Raw genomic sequence first — 24,137 nt, 5'->3', positions numbered from 1 at the left:
GGCTTTATTTGCTGTTCTTTTTCCAGCTCCTTTAGGTGTAAGGTTGGGTTGTGCATTTGAGACTTTTCTTGCTTCTTGAGGTAGGCCTATACTGTTATATACTTCACTCTTGTGACTGTCTTTGCTGCATCCCAAAGGTTTTAGACTGTCATGTTTTCACTTTCATTTGCTTCCCTGTATTTTTTTAATTTCTTCTTCAATTTCCTGGTTGACCCATTCATTCTTCGGTAGGATGTTCTTTAACCTCCATGTATTTGTGGTCTTTCCAAATTTTTTCTTGTGGTTGACTTCAAGTTTCATAGCATTGTCATCTGAAAATATTCATGGTGTGATCTCAATCTTTTTGTACTGGTTGAGACCTGATTTGTGACCCAGGACGTGATCTATTCTGGAGAATATTCCACGTGCACTCAGAAAGAATGTGTATTCTGCTGCTTTAGGATGAAATGCTCTGAATATGTCTGTTAAGTCCATCTGGTCCAGTGTGTCATTCAAAGCCATTGTTTCCTTGATCTTCTCCTTAGATTATCTGTCCATTGCTATAAGTGGGGTGTTAAAGTCCCCTACTATTACTGTATTATTATCAATGAGTTTATTTGAGTTTGTTATTAATTTACATATCTGGCTGCTCCCAAGTTGGGGACATAAATATTTACAATTGTTAGATCTTCGTGTTGGATAGACACCTTTATTATGACATAGTGCCCTTCTTCATCTCTTATTACAGTCTTTGGTTTAAAATCTAGTTTGTCTGATGTAAGTATGGCTACTCCAGCTTTCTCCTGGTGTCCATTAGCATACCAGAAGGTTCTCCACCCCATCACATTCCATCTGGAGGTGTCTTTGGGTCTAAAATGAGTCTCTTGTAAGCAGCTTATCAATGGGTCTTGTTTTTTTTGTTTTTTGTTTTATCCATTCTGATACCCTATGTCTTTTGATCAGAGGACTGAGTCCATTTACGTTCAGAGTCATTATTAATAGGTATGAATTTAGTGCCATTGTATTACCTGTAAAGTCACCATTCTGTAGATTACCTCTGTGCCTTTCTAGTCTTTGTTGCTCTTGATCTCTCCTTCCCGCTGAAAGGGTCCCCTTTAGTATTTTTTGCAATGGATATTGTTTTTAAAAGACTGCTTATCATTTAAAGATATATACTGAAAAATTTTCAGATTAAATGATATGATTCTGATACTTCACCAAAATAATTTGGGGTGGGTAAGTGGAGGGGGTTATAGATGAAATAAGATCAGTCATAAATTGAGAATCATTGAAGCTGAGCAAAAGAGACAGGAGGGAATTCATTATTTTAGACTTTCTCTTTGTACGTGTTTGAAATTTTCCATAGTGAAAGGTTTTTAAAATGTACTGCTATTGATAATGTTTAGAGAACTGTTAATTTTCTTTATGTATAATATCTTCATTGTTCAAATTTTAGTTTGGATCTAAATCTCAGATAGATACAATCTCCACAAAGATGTGACTAGACATGTAGTCATTTAGTTAGACTAGACATCCAGACATTTAGTTAGACTGAACCTCTAACTCATTCAAAAATTTGAATACTACAAATAATGCCACTATTTCTATTCAGCCCTTTTAATAATTCAATTTTATTTTATCAACAAACATAAAATTTCCATTCTTTCTGGTAATTTTGAAGGATAAAAACTCTGGATTTTTATAATTAGCCCAGAAAAAAATGCCAGTGGAGGCTTAAGATTTAAAATAATGCTGTAGTAAAATAAAATAAAGTTAAGATGATCAAGCTACAGGTACATTTCCTTTATAGAAAGGAAGCACATCATATCATTATCAAACTACATGTCCAAACTCGGTCAGTGAAAACCAGATCTATCAATATTTCGCACTCAAAGGGATCAAAAGGGCCAACTTTTTTTCCCTGTTTCTTTCAAGTAAATTACTCCTTGTATTGCAGTCTCAAAATTTTCACATAATCTATAATTTCTTCTTCAGTTCTAAATGACTTTACCAAATCATTTACCATGTCCAACAGATTTTTTTGAAATATTTCTCTCTCTCTGTCCCTCACCTTACCAACCCAGGACTTTCCTCAGTCTTCCCAATGTGAATAAGATTCCCTTCATATGCATAAATGCCTATTGGTTCCCTAGCATCTATCAGAGTTGATAATTTTATCTGGCTCCATAAAAGTGTAATTTCCACAAAGAGGAAATTTATGTCTGCTTTGTTGCTCACTGTATTCCCAGGATTTAGTAAAGTATCTGGCACAAAATAGATTTTCTGTTTTGTAAGGAAGGAAGGAATAGAAGGAAGTTAGGAGGAGAGAAAAAGGATGGAGGTGGGAAAGGGAGAAAAAAGGAGGGAGGAAAGGACAAAGAGAGAGTGAGGAAGGAAGGAAGGAAGAAGGAAAGGAAGGAAAGAGAGGAAGAACAAGGGAAGAAGGAAGGATTCTTTGCATTCTATTACTACCTAAAATCATAAACTCATAATTCTCTGGACCTTAAAAATATCTAGTAAAAACATTTTTCAACTTCTCCAATTCACATTCAACCAAAACTTCAATATTCTGAAAACTTCTCACCAAGTTGTAGTCCAACTATGTTTGAATTCCTGTAATAAAAAGAAATTCACTACCTCACAAAGCAATTCATTCCACTGGCAAGGAATTCACATCATTTGAAAGTTTTTCCCCCCAAAGAAGCCAAAGCCTCCCTCTCTGTAGTTTCCACTCTTTAGTCCTGATCCTAGGATGTGGAAACACACACACACACTCACACAACTAATCTTCCTTCCAGAAGAGAGCAGTTCCTATTTTTGAATACTAGAATAATAACCATGTATCTACTGAGCCCTACTCATCTGGAAGCTAAATATCACAACTATTCCCCATGCGATGGTCCTGAGTTATTTGGTCATCTTGGTCCATTGTCTTAGTACATACTCATTTGATCAATATCTCCAACTGGAGTTTCCAGAACCAATAATAGCATTTTAAGTGTAACCAAGCCATTATAAATAAATGTATGGTACTCAGACCGAACAGATGCACCCCATCAGTCTTTACTTCCACTCTATGCATTTTAATTAATAACACACTGATAACATTGATTGATAGTCGATAATTACCATAGCTTTTTTGGCATCAATGTCTACACACTCTACTTACTTAAATTAGACATTTATCTTGTTTTTCTATCTCTAACCCATCCCTCATTCTAACCTGTGTAACCAGGTATATTTTCCTAACAGAAGCCTAATTGTTTCTCTGGTCAAAATAGATCAGTGGGTCCAATGACCACAATTGAAATCAATGAATTACTGACTTTTATTAGAAGATCCTTACAAATCATGCTTCTACTCTTAGTTTTGCAAATTACTTTAAAATGCTCTCTGGAGTTCTTTCACTAGAAAAAGACAAAGGTACATCCTTCATTTCACTAAGTCTGAGTACAGTGTATTTGAACTCATTTTCATTTTCTTGTGAGGATTTCAAATTTACTCTGCTTATTACCTGTACATCTTGTACTGGTATGTATTTCTGAAGACATAAACAGTATCCCCAGTCTGGTTCTATGGTATATCCTCCTGAAAATTACTGAACATCCTCCTCCATGACTCATCCTTTTTCATGTCATACTTGTCATACTCATTATCCTGCATAGCATCTAGTTTTAGCGTGATATGGGCAAATTGAGTTTCAATTTAAAATCCTCATACGACATGGGGTGCCTGGGTGGCTCAGTCAGTTAAGCATCCGACTCTTGATCTCAACCCAGGTCTTGACCTCAGGGTCATGAGTTCAAGCCCCACACTGGCCTCCACGCTGGGCATGGAGTCTACTTAAAAATAAGAAATAAAATATAAAATACAATAAAGTTAAATTAAATTAAAATAAAATAAAATAAAATAAAACCTCATATGACCACTGCTGACAAATGGATAACAGGATAATAAAAGGCACCTTTGCATTTTTCCCTTTAGTAGAGACCCTTTACCTGGTATCATAAGCCACAACCTGGAAAACCAAAGCTCCTTTTCAGTACATTTATATTAGCCAGTTTTTCTATTCTCATTGTTCAAATGCCTCTCTATCATGCAGTTCGGCCCGCACATCTTATCTACAAATATCCCTTTATATGGCTCTCTAGTCCAGAAAAAGTAAAGATCCTTTTGCTTGTCCCAAATAAGATGGCCATTTCCATGTTAAGTCCCACAACCTTCCTACTGGTCTATCTAGAAGCTTGAAAACTTCTAAAAATAAACGTTGCTGCACAGTTGAATCATTCATGCTTCATTAACTTGGGCTTCTATGTTTATTTGGGAATTTTTCAATTATCTCTTAAGAGTGTAGATTTCTTAAGGGCAATAATCATTTCTCCTTCTTTATAAGTATCACCCGTGCCTAATAAAGTGCTCTGAAAATAGCAGATTCTAAAACACGATTGAAAGTGACCTGAAGGAACTAGTTGAGAATGTTCACAAAGGCTCATAGCCAACCTCTTAAATTTAAAGAAAAATACTGAGGGAAAAAAATATAAATGATAAACAGATAGATACAGGTTCCCATGAAACTAAAATATTGCTCGTTTCAAAGAAAATGAAGCATCAAATTTCTCTTTCAACCAATAAAATCAGAGAACTAATTAACTCAATGGCAGATGGGAAGATGTAAGACCATCCTAAGTTTCTTCATCTAGGAAATAAATTTGATTAATTTTAGGTCATTTCCAACATGAAAATTCTGATAGAACATTAAAAAATACATATCACAATTTTTCCACCAGGTCTTTTGCTTCTATGCCTTTCCATAATTAAGCAGGCCATGTATCAATATACATTTGTATTCACCTTGTTCCAGAAAAGAACATTAGGGTTTGTGTTTCCAATAATGTGTAATTAATCTTATGTATGTCTAAATGCATGACTAATTATAAATTTAAGTTGACTTTGAAATTCTAGCAAGTACATTTTCTACATTGTTAACAATGGAATACAGCCATTAAAACTCTACTTAAATCAAATTTTTATCTAGTAAAATAAGGAACACAACCACCACCACAACAAACAGGTAAGGCTGAACCTTCAGAAACTGAACCAGAGCTAAGGCTCATCTCTGTGCTGTTATTACTATTAACAGTAATCACCCTTTATTGGTGCGGCTATATGTCACACACTCTATATTTCTCATATTCTCCTAAGAGCCCTATGAAGTTACTATACTTATCCCCATTTTTTTTAAGATTTTATTTATTTATTTGACAGAGAGAGTACAAGTAGGGGGAGTGGCAGGGAGAGGGAGAAGAAGGCTTCCTGCTGAGCAGAGAGCCCCATGTGGAGCTCGATCCCAGGACCCTGGCAGACACTTAACTGACTGAGCCATCCAGGTGCCCCGCTTATCCCCATTTTAAATATAAGGAGAGGAAGACTCTAATTTCAATAATTTGCCCAAGGGTACACAAAGAGAAAACAGAATTAGGACTCAAATCCAGGACCCAGGTCCATCTATCTCCAAACTGAGTTTGACTTCTTCTGCCAAATGACATCCTTTTAAAATAAGGTTTGAATGCAAAGAGAAAGGGTGTAAAAGAAAAAGCCGAAGATGTGTTGAGTAGTTGTTAATTTCTAGAATGCATGAATGGATGGATAAATGGATTAATGGGTGGATGGATGAATAAATAGTAGGTAGGTAGGTAGGTAGGTAGATAAAGACTTTAATTAAAACCTTATAGTAACTATGAAAGAGCCTATCATTCCCACTTTATAGAGACATAACTTGTTAATTAATATGGCCAACATCACTGACCTAGAAATGTTGGAACAGAAAATAAAATGATTTTTATGTGATGTTTCAAAATGTTCCCTCTCACCAATCTACTACAGGGTCTCATAAGTAACAAAAGAGGGTGAAAATAATCTGAAGCCATTTGGCTCAAAAGTCAAAATGGAAAAAAATCTGTGTCCAACTGATATCCCTACATTTCAGCAAAACTAGTGCAGGAGAAAAGGAAACCTTACTGTCAGTGTAAATACATTAAAAATAACAGTCATGAGAATCCCATTCTTGTACTAAATAGTGCAAGAACACATCCATTTCAAAAAAGGATGTATTCATATGCACCATATTTTATGAGAATTTGCAGATTTTAAAAGGCATAATATTGCCTAGTTGCCAGGATTTTTTCCACTTAGCATCCTTTAGTTCTGTATTGAAGATTCTGGAAAACACTTTCACCACTTTATGAACCATATGTAGAGTTTGATTCTCCTCCAATTTTTTTTTTCATTTGTTATTATCATCATCAGGGAGGATTACATCTCATCTACTTAGCTGCTAGAATGAAGATTTCAGTTTGGAGGAGAGCCGATTTCTTAAAAAAAAAAAAAAAAGTTAGCTGCTTCAGGCAACAGTCCTTTTGATCTGCTCATTAACACTTTTCAAATGTTCGAGTGATGTGGGCATTCTTTGCGCTAGAAAATGTCAGCACTGGAGCCTGCAGCCAGCTTGATGCAATCATATGTTCCAATATTCAGAAAAGAGTGAAAAGAACTGTCAACAGTGAACTGCCTTGGATTAAAAAAGAGATACCATACAACGCCTGTAGATCAAGTAGTGTTTCAGGACTGATTCTTGCCAGTGACAAAAACAAATGCCCAATTTATCAGCAATGTCATCTAAGCGACTAAGAGCCCACAAACAATAGAGAAGTCACTCTCAGTGTTTGGAAAAGTTTGTTTGAAATAGATGCGGGCCTTCCTTTCCTTCTTCCTTTTCTTTTTGATAAGATCAGAGAGCAAATGTAGTGCCTTCCCTCTGAAGTGCAAAAACACAAAGTTCTATTACATTAGTATTTGGGAAGTTTTTTTCTGAATCTCACCAAGTTAGATGCTTTCATCATCCAAATCAAAATATGGTCTGAGCTATCTCATCCTCCCTCTCCTTTCCTCCTTGACAGACTCATCAGTGATCAAAGATTCCTACTTTGAACAATTAAATAACCAGTGGGAGGTCTGGACAATAAATATAATTTAAAATGCCAAATGGGGACTGGGAAGAACAGTGTGAGAGTGTATCTGGCTAAGAGTTAAGGAAAGGTGCTGCTGTCAAAGCAAATAAACTAAGACCAGGAAGAGTTCGATATCCTGTTTTGCAAATGCTGTTCTGTTGGAAAACATCACCATGGAAGCAGTAAGTACTAACATCACACTCTATTTCAAGGAGGGAACCAAACATAAATCATTTTAATTAATGGTGCAAGGAAGGCATATTAAAATTTAAATTACTTCTGTTTTATTGTGCATTCCAAAAAAAATCAGGCTACTCTCAAAGTAACGCAATAAAGGCACCAAGAGCCCTCCTCAACAATAAAAAGCAAGTGCAATATAGAAGCATTATTACTATTTAGAAAGAATAGCACAGCTGTTGCTGGCTAAGAAAATGATTCCATGGAGCTACAGTCCGATATATCCTCATCATGAAAGCTCAACTTACTTATAAGCAAATTGGGCTTTAAAAAGATAACTTTTTAAAATGGTTTTTTAAATTAAGATTTATGAGATCTTTATGTAATGTCTTAAATGCACCAAGGAAAAATGAGCTTGCAGCTTTCCCTTGAGGATGGAGAACTTTGGCCAAGGACACTAGAGCAAAGTGAACATTTATCATTTCCAGCATATTCAGATATTTATCTGCAGCTGTAGAACACACTCTAATTGACAACACTCCAGAAAGCCTTTGTTTGCCACCTCATTAGCCTTACATCTGTAATTCTGCAGAGTGTCTGGTTATGCCAAATGATACAACCATAGGACTGTCATTTCTGCCATCCTGATAGTAAAACAAATCTGCCATAAACTCAGCATAACTTCTAAGCTAAACAATGATGAAAACATCCATATTTTCTAATATTTCACTCATGATTCAGTACATGATAAGTTTTTTTAACCTCTTCTGCTCCCGTTTTTAATTTAAGGAAAAAGGAAGGATGCAGCTGATGTCTTTGTTAACGAAAAGCAGCTGTAAAGGATGGATGTGAGGATCCTCAATGAGCAGGATACAGACTCAACAGATGGTGAGAAATAACTTCACACAAAAATGAGAACTTTTCCCCTTACGGAATAGTTTGCAAACTCAACACACTCTATAATTCACTAATGATAGCGCCTAAAAATTTCTGCTTTGCATGAGGGCTCTTTTACTAAGATTATTACTAGAAAAAGTCTTCCAACTATCATTGGTGTAGATTTCTTTTGTCATGGAAAGCCCAGGTACACAGAGGACACCATTCTGCAACATTTTAAATGATGTTGTCTCTCTCTTTTATCCTTGAAAATACGCATTAAAATGAATTGAAAGATTTAAATTTTTTAAGTAGTCTTGGATTAAAAGCATCCTGTGTGGACAGATTTTCTATTGCAGGGGTTTTTCCTTAACCTTTTTTATTCTATGCCCCTCTCCCGCAATCCCGTGAACCTACAGATCCCTTCCCAGAATAATTAAGCTAAATTAAAATACAAAGGATTTTAAGGAATCCAATTATATTGAGATATAATTATCTGATATGAAAAAAAAAAAAAACCCACAAAATTTGTGATAAAGAAATATAAATAATTCATTAAATAATGAGATACAATAGTAGGTCTGGGAACTACCCTAACTTTTGAAGTTATGATATTTGTAAAAGATATTTCAAAAATATCTTAAGAACTATATGTGACATAGGATATCTGTGATTACTATTGCTGACAAAGTCTCCAGAACTGCCAATACTTCTGTGGATAGCAGCCTACATTTTATAAATGAAGAAAATGATAAATTTCAGTTGGAAGTAAAAATAAAGATTTTTTTTTCCCACCCAAGTTCACAGTCTTCAGGTTAGAAATCCCTCTGGGGTATATAGAGAAGCAACTAGACAAGAGTTAAACTGCTTCTACTTCAGAATTTTATTACAGTTAACAATCCTTATGTACTTGCATCTCAGTTCCTATTGTATAGAATGGCAAAGGCCACATTTTCTATTATAGATATATTATAAAGGATACCTTTTAAATAAAATCAGTGAAAATCATACAAAGAACTAAGATTGTACCATAAATCCTCCCATGCAAAATGCTTCTCCGTAGTTGACAGAATTTTAATTAAAACTGGCAACAAGGTACCCTACTTTGAGGTGGTCTTCCAGATAAAAAGTTGTCAAGTGTTTCAATTTTAAGAATTGAAATAGTTCAAGGAGGATAAGTGTTTACTGTGTAAGATGCCTGGTTTACAATGAGGAGTAAAATACACACAGTACTGACTTCAGGAAATTATTAGACTATAAAGTGAGAGAAATGTTCAACAAATTATCACATAAATAATTGTTTAATTTTAATTTCCTTTAAGTATCACCAAACCAGTACCATTTTCTAACCTGACAGGGTAACTTTTTGAGGATTTTGGTTAAAATTTTAATATAAAATCTTTAGAGGGGATATTTATGACTTTGATACATTTCTTGTTCCTGATACCAAACTGGTACAGCGAATGAGGTCTACACCATTGTTTCAGAGACACAGTTTATTAGTTGAATATTCAAATTCTTTGCTTTTCCCTAACAGTAAAAAGGTCACTTTCTAGCTTTCAAGGGATTCAGTGGTTCAATATCTGAATATGAATGGGATGGTACTGGCCTCTTCTGGCAAATAACAAGCACCCCGAGAAAGCTGTCCATGGATCCCTGTTGTCGAATGGTCTAACAACATATATGCCTCAAATACTTTTAACAGTTAGAAGCCTATTTCTTCCAATAACTCCTTGCCACTCTGAAACAGTAAGTAAATTCTACTCAATATATAAAACATTATGCTCATTTATGTTATGGTTACTCAAAACAGAAAGGTAGTTCTAATTTTAAAAAATGCATACTGATTTTTTAATAGCCGTGTAACCATTGCTACCATTTTGAAGAATATGTCATTGTCTTCCATTTTACAACCTCTGAGACTCCATGAACAGTTTTTCTGAGTTGATCTGAAAACATATTACATAAGAATTACCGAAATTGATAGCCCTAAGCAGTGATCCCCAGCCCTGGGGAATAGCAGAATCATTTAATGACTGTACTAGTTTCTTAATGCTGCTGTAACAAATTACCATAATTCGATGGCTTAAAACAACAGAAACTTATTTTCTTACAGTTCTGGAAGTCAGGAGTCCGAACTGAGTCTTATAAAGCTAAAATGAGGCATTAGTAGAACTGGTTCCTTCTACAGGTTCCCAGGCTCTAGCTGTTGCTTGCCTCTCTGAGCTTCCGGTGACTGTCAGCATTCCCTGGCTAGTAGCTGCATCCCCCAATCTCTGCCCCCGGGGGTCACATTGCCTTGTCCTCTTCCTTACCGCTAATCTCCTTACACTCAGGAGCTTAATTTAATCACACCTCAAAGTCCCTTTTGCCATAGAAGATAACATTCACAGTTTCCAGGAATTAAGACCTGCATTTCTTTAGGGACCATTATTCAGCCTACTACAAGGGCTTTTCCAAATGGCATTAAGCCCTGGAGACCCTTAACTGTCCCGCCCTTTCCCTTCAGGGAGAATCACCACCATTGGAAATCTTACCACTACTGCTCTGAGAGCTTCCCGTTATTTAGGGTAGGGAAAAAAAAATGAGGACCACTGTCTAAAATGTAAGTAACACTGTTATTTTTGAGTTATTGATTAGACATCTGTGAAATTTTAATCTCTGAACAATGAACAAATCATTTCGTAAGATATACATAAGGGGCGTCTGGATGGCTTAGTAGGTTAAGTGTCTGCCTTCAGCTCAGGTCATGATCCCAGGGTCCTGGGATCGAGCCGCACGTCAGGCTCCCTGCTCAGCAGAGAACCTGCTTCTCCCTCTCCCTCTGCCTGCCGCTCTGCTTACTTGTGCTCTCTCTCTATCTCTCTGTCAAATAAATAAATAAAATCTTTTAAAAAAAGATATTTACATAAAATATTAAATGAATGAATAAGAATGTGTGAAAAATATTAGGGCCTCTGTTCAGGGCTTTATTTCCAGACTTTCTATCTTTATAAGAGCTCCCGAGCATAAGATTTTCAAGGAGGTGGATTGCTGACATAATCTAAATGTGCCTGAGAACAGACATTTTAAGTTATTTTGTCATTTTTCAGTTGAAAGATGAGATTTAAATGTTTGCCACTAATACTTTAAAAACACTCACACAAAACAAAATTTATACAACACCAAGCTGCAACAAATTTCCTGTTAGAAAGTAATATTACTGGTAATAATATAGTCAAAGTTAAATTGATCCCTAATAATTTAACTGCTAAGAATTATTTAGCAAACTACATTCTAAGTCCAGCATTGTGCAAACATATTCTCTAAAAGGAACAAAATAAAACAAATATCCTGCCATTGCACTACAAGACCCTCTGACACTTGAGATTTTTTCACAAGGCTATGGTCCCTTTGTCCCTTTTTTTCACATCACCTCTTCATTTTTCTCTAGCTCACTTAGCTTCCATCTTCTATTCCTATCTACTTTGTTAGCGATCCTTTGCTTTGGTCATCTCTAAGGTGCATTATCTGTCACTGGCTTTCCATTTCAATTGATGGAAACTCAGTTGGATACAAACTTAATCCCCACCAGGACCAGACCTGGGCAGATACTGCTGTGAAGCAAGCAAAGCTTCTTTCAGGGGATTATACTAATCAAATCTCTCCAGTGGCTTCTCATCATCCCTGGGGTGAGTTCAAACTTCCTAAAAGACAGAGGAAGCCTCCTTAATGGGATTCCTGCCTAAACCCCACACCATCTTTCGCTGTTCCTTTTCACTGGCACGCTGGGTAAGCCTCAGCCTAGTGCTTCCCAAAGCATGCCGGAATAACTCAGTATAATTCCACACACACTTCATCTGAAATCTCCCTCATCAACTGTAAACATCTTATTCATTATTCAAAACTCAGTTTGGAGTCATCAGCCCAGTAAGGTTTGTCTGAGACAATCCCGTAACTCTGGCAAATCCCTCCTCTTATGTTCTTCCTGTGGTTTACAAATGTTGCTGTTGGGGCACTCATGCCCCTCCAGTTATACTTTGCCCACATTTCTGTGCTTCCATATTAAAATGTGAGTTTCCATATCATATTATAGTCATTTTTGTACCCCCCAGTTCCTAATAGAGTACTGACACAGATTGCCAAGGGCTAAATACAGAATTTTGCCTCTACCCTGCTTTTAAAGCTACCTTAGAAAATATTTGCTATGATTCATTTATACCTAAGTATAAATGTAAGTTCATACTCAGGGCTAGCTGCCCTTTAATCTATAGTTCTAAATGTCAAATACAGGTGGGCGTCTCTATTAAGTAAGTTTCAGAAATCAGTAAACATTCATAATGTTTGTAAGGATAGGAAACCCTCCTGACATCCTGACAACACACCTTAAAGGCATCCCTCTATGCTTTGCATAAAGAAATATACTCTGTGATTCACGATCTGCAGTCTCAGAGTTGTAAATGAACCTATTCATTCTTACCACCTGGAGATTGAATCCTCTCTGTAACATCCAAAATGGTGGTCAAGATCTGCACTTGAGCACATTTAGCAATGCCCCAGAGAAGCCTATTTTAGTTTTCATACACATCTAAAAAATCATATACTTTGACACTTTTGAGCCCTCCGATCAGTAATAAATGAAACTGCCAAGTAATGAAGGAAGGAAATCCACCACATCAAAATTTAAATTAAAAAAAACCAAGGAGCACGAATCATATTAGGGCACTTTTTTGCTTTTTAATTTGAGACTCAAGAATGCAAGCCACCCTAAAATAAACATATTAGGATAATCAAGATTACAACAGGAAACCGTTTGAGCATAAATTGCTATGGCAGGAAACTGATTAGTTCAGCAAAGAGACAGGATGCTTCTTGTCTCTACCGTTGTCTGAGTTAATTCTGTGCCTCCTCCGTAGACCAACTGTTCTGAGATAAAGGATTATAAAGTGGACTCATGAAAACAGACTGAAGTACAATTAATAATAAATGCAGGAGTAATGCAGACTAGTGCCTGAAGTTACAAGGAAACTAAAATGAGTCAGCAAAGGTGAGGGAGAAAAAAGGCAGTCTAGTAATATCATGTACAACACCGCTGCGATCTACAGAATATAAAGTTCTACATAATGTGCCGATAATAAAAGGAATGCTATCAAACTAAGGAGGAGGTATGCTTTGAACGACTGCTTCTTCAGGATACTCTTTTCTATGAAACCTGAACAATCTAAATTGGATTGCTCGAAATGTGCTGAACTCTACTACCCAACAGTCCACCCCGTGGAAGACAGAATAATGGCCCTCCAAAGATGTCCCTAGAACTATAAATAATTTCATTACATAGCAAAAGGGACTTTGCAGATTGAGAGTTAAGGATCTTGAGAGGGTAGAGTAGCCCGGATTATCCAGGTGGGTCCAATTTCTTTACAAGGTTCCTTAACGTTGGAGGTCCTTTCCCAGCTGTGTTGAGAGTCAGAGGGAGACGTAACTACAGAAGAATGGTCAAGGAGATACAATGATGCTGGCTTTGAAGATGGAGGGAGGGGTCCACAAGGCAAGGGACGTGTGTGTCCTCTGGAAGCTGGAAAAGCCAAGGGAACAGATTCCCCTCCAGAGCATTAAGAGAGGAATGTATCTCTGCCAATACCTTTTAGCCCAGCGTAGTCCAGTGAGACCCATCTTGTATCTGTGATTAAATAACTGTTAGATAATAAATTTGTGTTGCTTTAAGCCACCAAATATGAAGCAATTTGTTACAGTAGCAATAGAAAGGGAATAGAAGCCTGTATTCTTTCAAAGGTTTTACTCAAACATGAAAAATAACACAAACAAACCAACTGTCATAACTTCAAAACTGCCAATTTGACAGACACCTTAACATTTGCACATGACTTATCTCTAAAATATTTTTCCTAGAGGCAAACAGAGAAGGTCCTGAAACAGATTTTACAGAGGTAATGAAGGATTCAATAAGAACTGACAAGAAAACCTGACAGATTATCAACTTCTCCCATGAACCCAACTGAAAATATCATTCAACTTACTTGAAACTCTTTTGTACTGCAGTAGAAAACCCTTTATCCCTACTACCTCTTCTACTTTCCTCTCCCCTTCTCCCTCCAAACTTGATTTTGAAATGTGTTTTAGATGAAGTTTGATAATAAACATTTATTGGCATGCATGTTTTCTAGAATTTATTATAGTAATAAAAACTATTAAAATTCAATTTGCTAACTGAAACTCCGCTGTTGTTGGACACTGGCATTGATTCACATTTCGAGCCTTACTTTACATCTCACTGCTTTACAAAAGAGTAGAGTTGCAAATCCTCCTTACTCACCACTTTGCAGCAAAGGGGCCAAAACCACCACATCAAACCAATGCCCAGTAGTAGCAGTAACACCAAAATAGCAATGATGGCTGCAGTCCCACTAGACTAGAAGAGGTAGAAGACAAAAAACAAAGTGGTCAGTAAAGCACAGGGTTAAATCCCAAATACATATTTTTTTAAGGAAACACCAGAAAATGATGCAGAAAGCAGAACCAATGTCAAATCAGATTTTCACTTTATTCCTCTAAATTCTGTAAATTCCTTTACATTCTACTTCATACATGTTATTTTAAAACAGGCAATAATAAATATGAAATCTTCCAAAGTGCTATGAACAGTTTTAAATTATGCCCTAAAAGAATGTAAGAAAAATCACTATCTGGGGTTATACGAAAGGGCTGTATGGTCCCTATCATTTGTCTCTGGGAAAGAGTTATTTTGATCACAAGCATGATTACTTTTAGGTAAAACTTATGCAGCATTTTCCCAGACTTTTTGATGATAGAACACTATTTGCATTTGCAAGATGAATATCAAAATTCACCAAGAAAGTGAGAAACCAACAACAATGGTTCTTTTTATCTTTTAATTTTTTTTAAAGATTTTATTTATTTATTTATTTGAAAGAGAGAGAGAGAGCTAGCAAGAGAGAGCACCAGCAGGGGGTGGGGAGAGGGAGAAGCAGACCCCCGCTGAGCAGGGAGCCTAACGTGGGGCTCAATCCTAGGATCCTGGGATCATGACCTGAGCCAAAGGCAGACGCTTAATGGACAGAGCCACCCAGGTGCCCGAACAACAATGGTTCTTGTTGGCAAATGGTACATTGCGTCAATTCAAGAAAGCAACCTCATGCATTCACACATCAGATTTCTCACCGAAGCTCAAGCACTACCCACACAAGAACCACACTAGTGTCCTCTCACTTCCTGACACCAAGCTCCTCCAGCCCTAAGGAACCTGCTCTGGGCTCTGACTCCATTCCCCTTCCTGTAACCACCACCTAGGCATCCTACATGGCTCACCTTAAGCCACTTCCCCAGGAAGCCTTCTTTGTACACTCTGGCTAGAAAATGCCCCCCTTTACTATACAATTCATAGTTCTCTATACTTCAATCTTGAGTACTTATCACAATTTATTTGTTTGTTTATTTCTGATAAACTGTGATTATTTCTTTAATTTCTCTTTTCTGTCACTATTTATTGTGAGCTCTAGAAAGTCATGGGGTTATGTCCAACCTACTTACCAATGTATACTCCATGCTTGGCATTTAAAATGATTTACTAAGAGAATGAACTCCAAAGAAATAATACTGCAAAAGCCACAAATGCAAAGACTAGTATTTACTGAATTTTTAGTGTGGGGATAAAGTTCTCCAGGGGACAAGGTGTCTCTCCCAAACCCCACTTTCTGGTATACCCAGTAATAATGTTTTGTTTTGTGTGTCTTTCTTTTTCTTTCTTTCTTTCTTTTTCTTCTTTCTTTCTTTCTTTCTTTCTTTTTTGTTTCTTCCTTTCTTTTAAGGGAAAGAATGCAGGGAAGAAAAAACTGTAAATAAATCAATATACTCTCTAGGTGGAAATCTGGGACTTCAGGGGCAGTTTTTCAGAGATATGTTTCCTGTCATTCAAAACAAATAAGAAGTATAAGCCCAGGGGTGCCTGGGTGGCTCAGTCAGTTAAGCATCTGACTTCAGCTCAGGTCATGATCTCAGAGTCCCGGGATGGAGCCCCATATCAGGCTCCCTGCTCAGTGGGGAGTCTGCTTCTACCTCTGCCCCTCCCCCTGCTCATGCTCTCTCTCTCTCTCTCAAAAAAATAAATAAAATCTTTAAAAAAACAAAACATTAGTTTTTGAGATAATGTTCAATAATTGTATTTAAATTAAAACAAAACAAATAGAAGTACAAGCTCAGAGGTCAGGGTAAGAGCCACTTTTGTCCCAAGAGCTGATAGAGAGAGGAGTGACAAGGGGTGGATCCACCAGGATCCATCTGAGAATGGCACTGAATTAAAAGTATCAGTCTAGAGGTTTAATTTTAAGCAAGTTGTTTAATTGCTGGGAGCCTGTTTCCTAATCCATAAAATAAGAGAGCCAGTCATCCCCACAGCATGAAACTCTGTGGAAAAGCCATTACTGTGCTTTCTCTCTTAGAAAATCACCGTGCGTATTAACATACTTAGAAAGCTCTGAGTGGCTTTGCGGTAAAGTAGTTCAACTTACCTCAGCACAGAACCATCTTCTTTCTCATAACATTTTAAATACCCTGTAAATCTAGGATTCCCTAGAACCCACATTGAGAAATGTCTGGATTGGTCAAAGCTGAGAGACTTTCGGATGTTTAAGTGACAATGGTAGTAGCATTCAGTCAGAACATTTTATAAAGTGCGATACGAGGCGCCTGTGGGTGCAGTTGGTTAAGGGTCCGACTCCCTTGGTTTCAGGCTCAGGTCATGACCTCAGGGTGGTGAGATCGAGCCCCACATGGGGCTCCAAGCTCAGTGCACAGTCTCCTTAAGACTCTCTCTCCCGGGCGCCTGGGTGGCTCAGTCGTTAAGCGTCTGCCTTCGGCTGAGGTCATGATCCCGGGGTCCTGGGATCGAGCCCCGCATCGGGCTCCCTGCTCAGTGGGAGGCCTGCTTCTCCCTCTCCCACTCCCCCTGCTTGTGTTCCCTCTCTCGCTATCTCTCTCTCTGTCAAATAAATAAATAAAATCTTTTAAAAAAAATAAATTAAAATTAAAAAAAACAAAAGACTCTCTCTCCCTTTGCTCCTCTCCCCAAAATAAATAAATAAATCTTTAAAAAAAATAAATAAAATGCAATACATAATGACATACGCACAAAACGAGGTAATAATCTTTATGTAAACAGTTACATGTAAACAACTGAGAACAGAAGAGAAGGTAGTTTTCAAAAGACGTGGCAAGGAAGTGCTAGCAAAATATACTTGGTTCAGCTAATCAGAAAAATCTTGACATGTGTATCCTTTCCCCATATCATCTGTTATTATCACAATGGAAGGGAAAAAAAAAGATTAGCATAGAGCAGTGTGGAAACCATCCCCAAACAACTCCATTTTTATAGCTAGCGATTACTAGCAGCCTTTCAGTTTTAATAAATCTATTTTTAAAATAACTAATTCTCAGGGCAGCATAAACCATAAAACATTCATTACTTTCAGAAATTTTCAACAGAAGATTAAGAATCAACTACACATGAACAATTAAAGCTATCCTTTGATTTCTGATTTTGCATCTGAATGGAAGAGGGAACAAGCAAGGTATTTATACAGCTGATAAAAGGTTGCAAACTCACCAAAACTGGCACCACCAAAGTATCATCACTTAGAGTCTTTGATCATTTTATTTATCTTATCTTTCAGAAGACAACAAGAATAACTATGGAAACTTGACATGCACAGCTATCTTCACTGAGTTCTACCATTCACTATGTGACCATTCTTAAGGCACTAGAAGAGGCTATGACATGATATTCACCATAAAGAATTAACTTAAAATAGAAGAAATAAAAAGACATGAATTCATGTAACAACTTCCTGTTGTGGAGTTTGGTAGAATAAAAATGTGAGCTCAACATTTCATTATTAATGTATCTTAAATGTCTAAATTAATGTCTGGCACACAGAAACTTCTGTGTGTATGTGTGTGTCTGTGTGAAAGAGAGAGAGAGGGGGAGAGAAAGAGAAAGAGAAAAGGAGAGAGAGAGAGAATATCAATACTTTACAGAAAATTTCCAGGCAAATAAGTTCTCTGTCCTTAAAACCAAAGAAAACAACTCAGAACATACATCAAGCCACTTAAGAAAAACTCAAAGGGCATCTTTCTACACAGAATTCTAAACATTAATTAACAAATCATGTAACTCTCTACCGCCTTGATTATGCTAAGCTCTAAAATCTAGGCAAACGGGAATATGACAGGAAAAGAATGTCAAAGAAATACATAGAAAAGTGTGATACCCTACGGGAGAAATGCTATCAAATGCATAAACTCATGATCCTGCCTCTTATATGAGATACCCCCAATTTGACTGTTTATGCACAGAACAAATACAGCATTCCCTACCAGTCCTTTCCCACATTAGGATCTAGTCACAGCCCTCATGGAAATGACTCACCATTTGTCTGTGCTATACAGTTTTCAAAAAGGTTCTATGAACACTTGGTTTCCTCCTTTCTTAGAATTCAAACACTGTGTTCAGAAATAGGAACATTCAACTAGAGGATATCAATCTGTTAAAAATGTAGTGGTTACTTTTTTTTCTTTCTATGGATGTGTCATTAGCCGGAAATGCAGAAAATCATATTGACAGAATATAAAGTAGATGGGCTCGCCATGATAGGCAGTTAAAATTCTTGATTTTTCCTCCAAAACAATGACTCTATTAGGAATATTAATAAAATACTATGCACATCCAGATGTAAATATACATTTATTATGGCAATATTATCACATCAACTGACTCCAAAGGTTGGTTCATCTTCAATAAAATTAAAAAAAAAAAAATACACACTTTCTAAAGACCTGTGGACCTAATCTTTATCATATTTTAGCTAAGTGTGATGAAAAACAGGGCAGAGGAAGCAAAGAAAGTCATGCAACAGGGCAGAAGAAACAAGAATGTCATGCAACTCAACCTTGTCATAAGTGTATGAGACACAGTCCCTGGATACCCCTAGTCCCAGACATGAGCTCAGTTAACTAGATACAAATTCAGGCTTTCCCACTTCCGTTGTTTTCATTTGCCAAAGCCATTATTAGAGCATGAAAGACTTCAATCTTGAAAGGGAAATCATTTCATTGTTCACATAGCTTTATAAACAAATTAAGGAAAGGTCAACCACATAGACTTCAGTCCTATGAGCAGATAGCAGGCTGCAAACTGCAGACTTAAGAGTCAAAAGAAACTAGCCATGATTACACATCGATCTGTGTCATGGGCAGAAACTAAAAGCCTCTCATTCTGGTTAGTATGACTCCCTTTAAATTCTAGGCAGTTAAGTAGGTACCAAAGTTACAAAGTTGGACAAGTCTACATGAAGTCCACGGGTTAGCTGGAGAGACAAAACCCTGAGCGAATAACCACAAATGTGAGGAAGTGGGAGGCAACTAACCTGGTCGGGGGCTCTGAGGAAGTAAGAAAGCCCGGGGAAGGGCACCTGGTGGCTCAGTCGTTTGGGCATCTGCATTCGGCTCAGGTCATGATCCCGGAGTCTTGGGATCGAGTCCCACATCAGGCTCCCTGCTCAGCAGGAAGCCTGCTTCTCCCTCTCCTCCCTGCTCGTGCCCTCTCTCACTATCTCTGTCTCTATCTCTGTCTCTCTCTCTCAAATAAATAAATAAAATCTTTAAAAAGAAAGAAAAAGAAAGAAAGAAAGAAAGAAAAAGAAAGAAAGAAAGAAAGAAAGAAAGAAAGAAAGAAAGAAAGAAAGAAAGAAAGAAAGAGAAAGAAAGCAAGCCAGCCCAGGGAGAAAGTGAGGCAAAATTAGTGGCCTCTTGCAAGGACAAGAGAAAGACAATGGTGGCTGGAACACAGAGTTTGAGGGGACTAGCACCTGAAGAAACTAGCGAGAAGGTCTGAAACACAAATTTCTGTAAAATGGTAGAGAGAATTGGCCATCTGTTACAACGGATTAATGTCCGTTTGTTGGATGACCTTTCAAATGGCCATTTGTTGGACTGAATCTTTCTAACCATAGTTTTGAAAAAATGGCATTCTCAGATGTCTATGAGGAGTAGATTGTGCAAGTTAGCTGAGGAGTCCAGTTTGAGACTTACTATCCAGATGATGGTTCAAGCTATGAAGCCAGAACTCTTTTAAGGGTTAACTGAGGACATACCAAAACCTTGAGCTTGACGTTAGGGTAGAGAAAATATATTCTGTAGTCATCCTGGACACAATAATTTTTTGAACTTGGTCTGCATCTAATTTCCTTTTCTTCATTAAAAACAAGTTTTCTAATCAAAAACTTCACTCTGCCCCATGTAACTGAAATTCTAGCTAAGAGAATCATAGAAGTATAAAAACAAATCAGTCACTACTGTACTTGCAAAATAACCCTGAGAAAGAGGAATAACTCAAAAATTTTAAAACTCACATAACTATGGGAAAGAATCATTCAAAAAATTTCAAAACTGTCATAATCTACCTAGAAAATAATTAATCACAGCAACCACGATCGAAAAAGAGAAATGTGGAAAAGGGGAAATGGGTCTCCACAATTTTTTTTCTATGGACTTAGAGTTAGGGGAAGAAAAAAGTCACAGAGTGAATGATGGTTTCATTTTCTGGATTCTTTTGGAAGATTCGCTATTAGGAATTAGCAAACTATGTCCCAAAGGCCAAATCAGCTCATGTGTTTCATAAGACCCCTGGCAAGCTAAGATTTTTTTTTTTTTTACATTACTACATAGCTGAAAAAAATCAAAAGAAGAGTATGTTACATAAAATTCAAATTTCAGGGTACACAGCTTTGTTGAATGCAGCCACGCCCATTTGTTTACATAATGTTTATAATGGCAGAGTTGAGTAGTTGTGACAGAAACTGTGTAGCCCTCGGGCGCCTGGGTGGCTCAGTCGTTAAGCGTCTGCCTTGGGCTCAGGTCCTGATCCCAGGATCCTGGGATCGAGTTGCCACATCGGGCTCCCTGCTCGGCGGGAAGCCTGCTTCTCCCTCCCCCACTCCCCCTGCTTATGTTCCCTCTCTCACGGTGTCTCTCTCTGTCAAATAAATAAATAAAATCTTTAAAAAAAAAAAGAAAGAAACTGTGTAGCCCTCAAACCCTGAAATATTTATTATCTGACCTTTACAGAAAAAATTGCCAACCTGTGTTTTATATAAATCAAATTAAGAGGTTACAAATGGCAGATTGCACAAGTGTTCAGGCCAGGGGGGAGGACAGACTTGGATTCAGTTCTCAATTCTAACATTTACTTGACTGTGAAACGGAGCAGGTAATTGAACCTCCAGAGCCTCCAGGCTCCAAGTCCCCCCTGTTAGGGGCAGTGAGGGCTGCAGTCAGTCAATGTTCTTTCTCATCAAGCCAGTCACCCTGCTGAGAGCTGGGTCTGCCCAACAGAAGAAGCACCTTCTAACGTGTTTGCATAAATGTGCACTAGAGATGGGAGGTGGCTCTCTGTTCCTCATCGGCAAAATTAAGGTTATAGGAATAGCCTCCTCGAGTTGTGTGTGTTAAATGAAGTCATAAAGTGCTTGGCGCAGGTACAGTGCTTAGCACAGTGTCTGGCACTTAATACCTGCTCAGAAAACATATTCTGGATACTGTTATGTCAAAAGAGTCAGAAGAACAGTAGTTCCAAGGGGAAAAAAAAAGATATCTTGCACTATTTTTTTTTAAGCAGAGACACATTGAGGAGATCTTCTGAGATGGATGATGAGAAATAACTGTCTAAATACAAACCCTTCTCAGGCTCTTATCTTAAATCTCTTAAATCTAATCCTTCACTTCCCCACTTTTAAACTAGGTATACAGCTACTTTCATTCATTCATTTAACAAATAATTTTGGAGCACAGGCCCTGTCTAAGGACCAGACACTGGGAGAAGGGCAATGAGCAAGACCCAGGCCTTGCTGTCAACATCTCAAAACGGCTAAGAAAAGCCCAGAAGTAAACAGGAAATTACAGCTCAGTGACGTAAGGGTCCTAGCAGAACTGAGCCTGGATGCCCTTGGAGCACACAGAGGGGCTTCTTTATTTGTGGGATTTCCACAAGGATTAATCAATTGCCAAAGTAATGGTGTTTTATTTTGTTTGGGTTTCAAATGCCTGTGAAAGCCAAAGGCATCATCCTATAATGAGTAATACTACAAACTGCATCTCTTCGTATCTGAATATGCCTGACAGACTGAATATCACTTAATACAATGCCTGGGTATTTATCATAATACTACCCACTATCCTATTTTATTTTGAATAGAGATTTAACGCACACATCAGCAGATGCATCTCATGGCAACAGTATTACTTTCCATATCTATAAAATGATAATGTTACTTCCACACACTAGAGGTATTTAAGTTTGAATACAAAATAATGGCTAATTCTAATGGGAAAATGAATTATACTATGATTATTAGCAATACGATAAAGTGAATTATAGTATTTATTATCTTATAATAATTAGTGGAATAATAAAATTTACACAGAAGGCTATAAATCATCAATCTGGACTGAAGCATCAAAGTCACTGTGACCCTCTGACCTTTTCTCCTTCACCTCTCTGAAGCACTTAATGCTGCCTTCTTTTCATATTGGAATTCCATTTTCTTTTGGCTCCTTTATATGGTAAGTGTCCTGGTTCTCCCATTTCTTGAGCTATCTCTTACTCACTTCACTTATTCTATTGACCAAGATGGACTTATATTTTCCCTCAGCTTGATTAAACTTTAGACAGATTTCTTTCTGGTAATAGGTTCCTCATCTCCCCCTTTTTTTTTAGAGAATCTGCTTTAGAAAACTTCTAATTGCAAAATCTCTGCCTCTTTCAAATGTATATAAATCTCCTTTAAAGTTTCTTTCCAATTTTACAGATCCCAAGGGGAATGTCTTTCTCAACCTGAGAGCTACCCCTTTGAAATGTAATCATCAAACAAGATGGCACCCCTATCTCCCAATCTCTGTGGAAGGGCAGGGGCCTAACATCATGGGTGCCTAGCTCCAAGTTTTAACACCACCTCCTGTCAGGAAAATAGGAGAAAGTTTACTTTTCTTTTGGATAAAGCCCAGTAGCATATACAGGTGACCTGCAACTCCCTCCACCCCCTTGTCCCAGCTGTCTCAAGTTCAATCTCTCTCCCCTATTGTAATATTTTTTTTAAAAAAAGATTTTATTTTTTAAGTAATCTCCATATCCAACATGGGGCTTCAACCCACAACCCTGAGATCAAGAGTAGCATGCTCAAGCCAGGTGCCCCTGTAATAGCTTTGAATAAGGTCTTCCCTACCTGTTTAACTTTGTCTGCCACAGTTTTTCTTTATCACTACATATTTCTCTCACCTCAAGGAAGAAAGGAGAGAGGGAGAGGGGGGAGGGATGAAGGAGGGAAAGAGAGATAAAAAAAGAAAGGAAGGACAGACCCAATAAATTATTACAGTTATCCTTTCCTTAATCAAAGGATATTTTATTTTTTTAAGATTCATCCATTTAGTTGAGAGAGAGAGTGCAAGTGCAGGGAGGAGGAGCAGAGGGAGAGTCTTAAGTTGACTCCACACTGAGCGCAGAGCCTGATGTGGGGCTCAACCCCATGACCTGGAGACAACCACCTGAGCCAAAACTAAGACTGGGTCGCCCAACCAACTGGATGCCACCCCGGCGCCCCAAAGGATATTTTAAAATTAAGATATTTTAAATTTAAATTTAAAAGAAAAATTTCAGAATAAAAGAACCCTTTCAAGTTGACTAAATTTAGCATTATGAAAAATATAATCCATTTTCTTTCCTTTTTTCATTTTAGCCCTGACTTCTCTGTACACCGGAGTTTAGGAACCACAGACCTATAGGATGAACTCTAAATTCCATCTGGTTGTTTTCTTTCTTTAGGCTACTGATAATCTGGTCTAAATTTTCTATTTTCAAGCTTCCCTCCCACCATTTTCACTCCAATCAAATATATCTACTCTCAGTTTCGTTTTTCTATTTATCTGTAATCTGCTTTCCCCTCCTCTCTTCTTGCCTAAATCCTGCTTTCCTTTCAGGACCCAGTTTATCCTGACTCCTCCAAGAATACAAAACCTTTCTCAAAAACAAACTGG

At 37.4% G+C, this 24,137-nt stretch overlaps 1 protein-coding gene across 4 annotated transcripts in view; it reads right to left on the bottom strand.

Moving 5' to 3' along the window:
- The window catches only part of ANTXR2 (ANTXR cell adhesion molecule 2), a 149,734-nt gene that overhangs the window by 69,511 nt on the left and 56,086 nt on the right, over nucleotides 1–24,137 (bottom strand). For all 4 annotated transcript variants that reach the window (XM_031041750.2, XM_081812265.1, XM_081812266.1 and 1 more), the window contains exon 12: nucleotides 14,353–14,448. In XM_031041750.2, coding sequence (XP_030897610.1) covers nucleotides 14,353–14,448 — 96 coding nt within the window. The remainder of the gene's footprint in view (nucleotides 1–14,352; nucleotides 14,449–24,137) is intronic.

Source organism: Leptonychotes weddellii, chromosome 2, assembly GCF_054177405.1.
Source record: "Leptonychotes weddellii isolate Sample4059 chromosome 2, ASM5417740v2, whole genome shotgun sequence".
Lineage (NCBI taxonomy): Eukaryota > Metazoa > Chordata > Mammalia > Carnivora > Phocidae > Leptonychotes > Leptonychotes weddellii.
The sequence above is the reverse complement of the archived record's forward strand: the minus strand, read 5'-3'. Positions and strand labels throughout refer to the sequence as shown.